Source organism: Calidris pugnax, unplaced genomic scaffold (assembly GCF_001431845.1).
Source record: "Calidris pugnax isolate Ruff unplaced genomic scaffold, ASM143184v1 scaffold30, whole genome shotgun sequence".
NCBI classification, from domain to species: domain Eukaryota; kingdom Metazoa; phylum Chordata; class Aves; order Charadriiformes; family Scolopacidae; genus Calidris; species Calidris pugnax.
In genome coordinates, this window is record NW_015090776.1 from 4,544,047 (window position 1) to 4,552,318 (window position 8,272).

Below are 8,272 nucleotides of genomic sequence, written 5' to 3' on the forward strand. Positions count from 1 at the left end.
CGGGCTCCGCCGCGGGTTGCAGGCCGCGAGCGCGCGCGCGCTCCAACCGGCCACCAACGGGGCCTTTCCGCCGGCGGTCCCCACGCGGCCGGGGCGGGAGGTGGAGGCCAACGGCGGAGGAAAGGCGGCCGAGGCGGGGCGGGGGCCGGCGGAAGAGCGAGCCCCGAGGCGCTGCGAGCGGAACCAACCGACCGTCCGGGCGCTGCTGCCGCCGCCGCCGCCGCGCAAGGTCCCCCCGGTGCCGCTGCAGCTGCCGCCACCGCCGCCGAGGTCCCGGCAGGGGGCGCGGCCGAGGACGTGAAGCCCATCGACCTGACGGTGCAGGTGGAGCTCGGGGCCGGGGCCGCCGCCGGGCCCGCTCCCGGGAGGCTACCGACGGCGGCGGGGGAGGAGGTGGCGGTGGAAGGCGGCCCCCCGGACCACTCGTACTCGCTGTCGTCGGGCACCACGTCGGAGGAGCTGCTGAGGAAGCTGAACGAGCAGCGCGACATCATCGCGCTGCTGGAGGTGAAGATGAAGGAGATGAAGGGCAGCATCCGCCGCCTGCGCCTGGCCGAGGCCCAGCTCCGTGAGGAGATCCGCGAGAAGGACCGGCTGCTCCACGCCGCCAGCGCCGGCACCCGCAAGCGCCACGGCCTCTGAGGGCTGCCGGGGCCCGGCCCGACGCGGGGCTCCCGACCTCGGAGCCTCCGCCGCCCTCGGTGAGGTGCCCGGACAGAGGGGAGACAGGATGGGGCCCAGCCCCGCGGCTCCCCCGTCTCTCCCTACCTGGTCCCTCCTGCCCCCGCACAAGCGGCCCCTGGCCATCACATCCCCCTGCCCGGACGGGGCGGCCGCCGTCAGCTCGGAGCCGAGCCCCGTTATCTATCCCACGTTACCCCAGAGCTGGCACTGCGGGTGCCTGCCCCTTTACACCAGGCCCATCCGCACCCGGCAGCAGCAGAAAGCTCTTCTTTTAGCGTTGATAGGACCCGTGCCACCACGAAGTGGCCGGAGGGTATCAGTTCTCAGCAAATAAACTCTCTGTGTGCTGAGTGAGGTAGCAGCAACACTACCCCCTGCAGAAGGCATGTCTGAGAGTGTGGCTGGCACCGGACCCTTCCCAGGAACGAACAAGGATGTCGTGTTTGGCCTCGCTTAGCAGAGGCCCGAGGAAAGCTTTAGAAACCCTCTCAGGGTGATGTGTTTCTTCAGTAAATTACTGATGCCATAAAAGACTGCTGTTTCTAGCGTGAAAGAATCCCCAGATAAAAGAGTGCTCTTGTATATGTAGGTTTTTTTTGCTTTCTCCGCAGTACATACGTATTTGTTACAGGCGTCTCCGTGCTCTCAACCCTAGTAAGGATTACGACCCGGTACTGAGAACCCGGTGCCATTTGATGGCTGTAGTGTATCTCGTTGGCTAAGAACTCCCTCTTGTGAAACAGAGGCTTTGTAACACGTCGGAATGTAAATCCTCGGCTTTCTCTCAGAGAACGGGGACGAAAGAGAAGTGCGAGGAGTTTATCTGCAGCAGCGGCAAACCCTTGCTGTCTAATCCTCAACTAGTGGGCACGACGCGTCATCTGTACATTAGGCGAGACCTTACCGAAACGTGCTTGCGTGTTCTAAACCCGGATTTAAGAGTATTGTAACAAAATCCCCGTGGCATGATTGTGTGGTTTCTGTTTCTAGCCAGCCATTAGTCCCCTCGCTTTTCAGCAACAGGAAACCAAATCGATGGTGGCTCAAAAGACGGTGGAGCGAGGGCAGCGAGGCTGGCCTGAAGGTGTGCCTCCAGGGTTGCCGGGGCAATGGATATCTCGGGGCTGAGGAAGAGGAGGGTATCTGGTGTCCCGTGCTTCGCTGGCCTGGCAGTTGGAAACAAAAGGCAGTTCACCACAGTGTGCCCATCCTGAGGTCGGAGGGAGGAGCGCCCAGGCGTCCGTTGGGCACGCGAGGTAGCTCTCCTGAAGCAGAGTGCGTTGTACTCGGTACATCGGGATGTCAGTTTTACTAAGTTTTATAGAAGTATTTTCTAAATGTAAAAAAAAAAAAAGTATTGTTAGTTTGAGAATATTGTAATCTTTGTAACACTGGCTAATGTAGCTCTACAACTCTCCGTTGGGATACTCTACGGCCAAACAGAAGGGCGCGGTGGGATTTGGCAGCGGGAGGTTTGTCCCTGGATCATGGAGCCCGTTGAGCGACAAGGCGTTGGTTGTCGCAGCCTGTGAGGTGATGCAAGGCACATTTCTCTGTTAACATGTACTGAGTTGGATGGTGGACCGTAAGGATACTACAGGTCTCTTCATGTACTAAGTATTTCCCATTATTTCATTTTAATTTATTATTTTCTCCAATCTGATATGTAGCTCTTAACTGCAGCTCCGTGGTATCCTGATCTTCCTGCCAGTCAAGTAAGCAGCGATTTTGTTTGTTTGTTTGTTTGTTTTGGGGTTGGTTTTTTTTTTTTTCTTGTAAGGAAAGCAGATACCTGCTCCACCCTCTGATTTAACATATGGAATGGGTCCAGCAGATCTCGATGCTCCCATCAAGACAATAGGCAGCACAACGTCTCCCCTTACCAACGACACGGGTTGTGCGTCCCAGCTTCTCCACAACGTGCGTGGCTTAACAGTCGTGGTATTTTTTTTCTACCATTGGAATGCACTTCAGGACGTTCAGCCCTTCGGCCTGCTGGACTGGTTAACTGCTGGACTCTTCCACTTCTCCAGGTTACACTGAGGTGCTAACATGCTTAATTTTAATAAAGTATATTTTGTTTTGTTACGTTTCCTGTTTCCGTGCTCTGTGTGTGTGTGTATATATATATATATTTCTAAAAGGTGGCTGGAACTTGTCTTCTCTTTTGCAACATTAATTCCTCCTGAACTCCCCAGCTGCATGGGAGTGAATATCTTTACATTCATGTAGGGTGAGGAAGAGGAGTTCGAGGTTTGTTCAGTGTACGACGTGCCTGCCTGCACAGGTGTTATGGTTTGAGAAACGCCATGACAATTAGTTGTCATGTGGACAGTTATTCCATCATCTGATGACCCCTTTCCACCTGGGAAGGGGACTCAGGGAAAAACAAGGAAACACAAGGGTTGAAACAAACAGATTTAATAGGATAAGGCTAAATAATTATAATTAATAACACTAAAGAACCAGCATTGATCCAGATACCAATATAAAACGCACAAGGAGTGTCCCCATCCCGTTCCACCCCAGGGAGCCGTGCTCTCCCCGCAGGGACAGCCCATGTGGGACACTGCCAGCGGGAGGAAGGGAAGGGCTCAGGGCAAGGACTTCTCAGGGGGGCAGCCATCAAGGGACAGAGAGAGAGATAAACTCCTGGGCAAACTTTCTAATTTATACTGAATGTGATGTTCATGGTATGAAATAACCCCGTTGGCAGCTTGGGCCAAGTGCCCGGGTCTCGCTCCTCCTCGTCCCCGCACCCGGGGAGCTCAAAATCACCCAGACCTTGAGACCTGCACCCAGAGCTGGCTGTGAAGGGAATATTGTCACCAATTCAGACACCAGAGTCTTCTAAAAGTGCAGTTTTCCCAAGCATTAGAAAATCAATTAGTCCCGTGTCGCTCAAACCAGGATAACGGGGTTAGAGCTGTCCTGCTGAGGGAATGGCTGTTGGGAGAGGGGTGCTCTCTGAGTAGCCAGGAATGATCGGAGCCACACAGGGCTTCTGTGGGAGGGACAGCACCAACTCCCTGCGTTATCCATGGAGGAGAAAGGAGAAAGCACGGCCCCCCACGAACCAGCCTCATGCAGGGAGGAGCTGGCCTTGTAGTATCTTGGAATGTGTAACTCCACTTCCCAAAGTACCTAATTTCCAACGAGTTTAGAGTTTCAAACAATTGTAAGCGGCCAAAAATTTCAGCTGTGCCTCAAACGTCACATTTTGGGGTTGAACTGGGTACTTTAAATGAAGCTGTGTTACAAAAGTGAACACTTGTCCTCATATGCACTTTCCCCCCCTTTGCTGCTAAATTAAGCAGCGGCACTGGCAGTGAATTAAGAGGTTTATTCTGTAGGAAGTCACCTGAATATGCTAACAAATAAACTGTGTTACTGCTCCACGCAGATGCTCTTCCTTCTATTTCAGCTCCTCACTTTCCTGCATCCTGTATTCAAATCTAGCCTCTACCCAACACGTCTGTGTCTGCAGACAAAGTTTTCTAAACATTAATTAAGTAAAATCAGCCTTTGTGAGAAAGGGAGTGTAAGAAGAGCTTTGGCCACAGAGCCCCTGTGGTGGGCAAGGTGGTAACATGTAGCCTGAGCTCGATGTTCAGGTGTGGACGGGAAGGGACAGAAGGGCTCTTATGTGACAAGAAAAAGTAACAAGCAGAACCAAGTGGGAACAAGCCATGGAGAAGCTTCTCTCCAATGCAAAACCTTCTCTCCTGTAGGTGAAACCCTAACGGTCTTCTCTGCACGTGCACAAGGTTCCCTCGGTTCATCTGTATTTAGAGATCAGTGTCGTTCCCATTAAATTCCTGGACAGATGACAGCTTTCATGACCTCTGCCACAGCATCTTTCACAGCGTGAGTTCAAGGAATATTCTCTGGCACAAGGAATATTCTCCAGCGTCCTGCCCAAACTCCTCATCTACAGTTCTTCTCTTCTGTCACTGGAAGCCACTGTGTTGGAAGTCAGTGTGTTCCAACCCCACCTCTGTTTCCCTGTCTCGTATCCTGCCTCCAGCTTCGGAAGCTGCCTCCTCTTGCAGTCCTTCCCGCTGGTCCTACCTCTGCCCTGTGACCAGGGCCCTGATGGGGCAGGGCAGAAGTTCCTGTGCCAGCGAGCATCACGATGCAGAGGCTGGAGACTCCTCTGGGAACTGGTGTGCTGGAAAGCACAGGCCAACAGGCTGGACGGTGGATATCTCTCTGATACAGCCTCAGACATCCCTGCTCTCCAGAGAGAGCAGACATGCTGAAATTCTGGGCTAAATCAGGGCTAAATTGAAAGAGATGGGACTGACAAACCCAACCTTCTTCTCCATCCCCTTCTTTTCCTTCTCTGCATCTCACCACATGCCCTCTTTTTACTCTCAGGGGGTGCTGAGGCCTGTTCTTGGGGCTGGCTCCCCTTGCTATTCTTGAAGGGAGCTCAGGTAGTCCAACAGGCTCCTCATAACATTTTCCAGATCTGGGAAGCACCAGCAGCAGCCTCCCAGCACCAACGGTAAGGAGGAAGCATCCAAAGCTTTCACTGTCCTCCTGAGCAGAACACAGGAGTGCTCCCAGGGTCCCACCATCGCAAACCCGTCACCACCTAAGGGCTGTGTGAGAATCACGGAATCACGGAATTGTCAGAGTTGGAAGGGACCTCTAGAGATCATCTGGTCCAACTCCCCTGCCAAAGCAGGAATGCCTAGAGGATATCACTCAGGACTGCATCCAGGCGGGGCTTGAAGATCTCCAGACAAGGGGACTCCACACCCTCCCTGGGCAGCCTGTTCCAGGGCTCCGCCACCCTCACTGTAAAGAAGTTTTTTCTCGTATTTGAATGGAACTTCCTATGTTCCAGCTTGAGCCTACTGCTCAAGCTAAGAAGAAGCAGCTAAGAGAAATTTGGTTGGCTCTGGTCAGGATGTGGTGCGACCAAGCCAAGTGTGCACTTTTCATCTCATGCTTCATGGCACAGTCCTTCTTCATTGCCTCGACTATGCTTCGGTTTTCTAGATTGCACATTTGCTAGGGTAAAAATCATCTCTCTTGTCCACTTGCACATAGTGCCCAGCAAAGCAGGGCTTCGATGCCACCTAGGCTTCTAGGTGATACCCTTCTTAACTTCTACTAAAAAATAAAGAATCAGCACCATTCAGCTGCTGCCCAGTCAGCTCTCACTTCAAAGGGTTGACTGTTTCCGCACAGAAATATTACATTTCAGATGGGCGTGCTGGGCCAGCCCAGAGACCAGATGGGCCACTGCAAGGCACCAGCCACACCTGTGCTGGTCACACAACTCATCTGGGAATCACTACACAGGAAAAGAACAAAAAGTGGTGTGCTCTTGTGGGTGGTGAGGTTACCACCTGCTGATGGACCTTCACTGCTTCACTTCTCCCTGGGTATCCTGGTATTCCATCACTATGTCCCTTCTGACGGAATATGATTTCGGAACTGATCTAATGCTAGAAAAATATTCCTAAACCCCAGTTACCTCCTTCTCAGGGCGCTCCATTCAGCCCTCACCATCTAATTTATAGTTTTCCTCCCAAATCACATAGCAATTCTACCTCAAATTCTTACCGTGTCTCTCCTCCAAAAATTAAAACCTGCACAGAGCAGAAAGGGGCTACCATAGCTGGGCAGTCACACCATAAAAAATACTTATCCACAGAAAGGAGCTACTACAGCCGGGTAGCCACATCCTAACAGATACTTATCCCACTATAATAGCTATTACAGGAATAGCAGATGGAAAGTCAACAGCATTTTATCCTGCATTTAAGACTGCAAGTTCCAGGCTTGGGTCCTTTTTGGAACTGACTCCACAACAGATCAGCTAGAACAAGGGGGCCCAAGTGGTCCATATCATGCAAATCCTTCTCCTTTGCCTTTTGATATGAAGAATAAATGTTAAGTACCTTTTTCCATATATTCACATCTTTGCATTGGTGTGTAATCAGCCCAGTTCCTAGATAAACCTGAGGGTTGCTGTGTACAAACTGTTTACCTGTGTAAGAGTGTCACAGGCCCCACAATTTTAAAAATGAGTTTTGTTCATGACACAAATTCTTAAGCTGAGTCCACAAATAACTGTGGTCAGGATGGTGCAAGTAATTCCACTGAGATCTTTCCCCACCAGGGGAGAGACATCAGCGGCAGCCACAAGTTGCAGATCACATGAACACGTCTCAGGCTGGAAGCTGAAGATCTGAGAATATCATGATAAAGGCAATGAAAAAAGCTCATGGTTTTCCCCCAGGTATGAACCAGCACCTCAGTCAGAAAACAACGGGGAGAATGGAGAAAAAAAATCACCTGCTTATTGTTCAGCTGCTCTTCACCTGGACTCAGTGGAGCCTCAGCTGTCTGCAGTCTCCTTTTCCAGGCCAAGTGGGGTAAGAAGTTGTGAGATGGGGACCAACAGTGCTGACACACGGGTTTGCCTCTTTAGAATAGGAGAAACCTGTTGGAAAATACTGATAGCGTGATGACAGAGGAATCTAGGAAAGAGGTTCAGAGTCTGTCACCTTCATCTCCTTTTCCTAGTACTGCCCTCAGCAGCGAGCCCAGACAAACGCTCCGTGGACCTTCCAGGGTTGTGTGATGCCGTTTCTCTCCAAGAAGCAGACAGGTAACGCTCAGGCAAAGAGCTGGGCTAAACCACCACACCCGACTGCTCACCGGGCAACCACTGAGCTCTTTCAGGCTCAGCCCTACCACCTAACTACCACATCACAAAGATTCAGCACCTTTATAAGCCTTCCTGCTGCCGCTTGAGTGAACGTGGTGCAGGTCTCCGCATTTGAGACCGCACATTTTATGTTACTTCATTGTATAGCCCTTGTTAGGGGAGTTAAAAATAAATTTCAGGATCTATGGTTCTACCTGCAGCTCATTACCAACTTCCACACTCGGGCCACAGACCTCTGAAGGTGGGAACCCTTCTCCTTGGGACAAAATCCTGTCACTGTTACAACCCGAGGTCAGTTGTCGTCAGGGCGGGAGGGCCGAGAGGGTCCCATCAGCCGCCACAGCCACAACCCCCGGGGGAGACCGGGCCAGGCGCAGCCTCGCCATGAGACGAGGTCCCGGGGGCGGCTCGGGTAGCCCCCGAACAGGCGGTTTGTCACGGAGGGGCCCCGACGCTCCAAGGCGGCTCGCTGGGCTACGGGCCTACTGCGGCCAAGCCCCGCTGAGGCGGGGGAAGTCGCTCCGCCACTATCCCACAGTGCTCCGGGGCACGGCCTGCGGGGCCAGCGGCACGCGGTCCCCTTCCCTTCATTCAAATGAGCCACGGCGGGCTGGGCCGCGGAGCGCGCCGGGAGTTGTAGTCCTCCGCTCCCTTCCTAGCGCGCACTCCGGCGGCAGGCGGGACTTGCTGTCCCGGCATGCTGCGGGGCGGGGCCGCCGGGGCGGGGCGGGGCGGAGAGCGCGGGCGAGAGAGGCTGAGGGGGTTCGCGCCGCGCACGGGGCCGCTGCCGCCATAGTGGGAGCCGCGGGGTGAGTGCGGGGGGGGGCGGAGCGGCGGCGGGCGCCCGGTGGGGTGGCGGGAGCGGGAGCTGGGCCAGGAGCGGGGGCGGGGTGAGGC

At 53.6% G+C, this 8,272-nt stretch overlaps 2 protein-coding genes across 2 annotated transcripts in view; both read left to right on the forward strand.

The window, feature by feature from the left end:
• THAP11 (THAP domain containing 11) overlaps positions 1-2,774 on the forward strand; it is a 3,431-nt gene extending 657 nt beyond the window's left edge. Inside the window, exon 2 of the mRNA XM_014946917.1 lies at positions 23-2,774. Within this exon, the coding sequence (XP_014802403.1) occupies positions 23-642 (620 nt within the window). The 3' untranslated portion in view covers positions 643-2,774. The remainder of the gene's footprint in view (positions 1-22) is intronic.
• A 5,323-nt stretch (positions 2,775-8,097) lies between these two features.
• The window catches only part of NUTF2 (nuclear transport factor 2), a 27,779-nt gene continuing 27,604 nt past the window's right edge, over positions 8,098-8,272 (forward strand). Inside the window, exon 1 of the mRNA XM_014947859.1 lies at positions 8,098-8,184. The gene's annotated coding sequence lies outside the window, so the exon portion shown is untranslated. The remainder of the gene's footprint in view (positions 8,185-8,272) is intronic.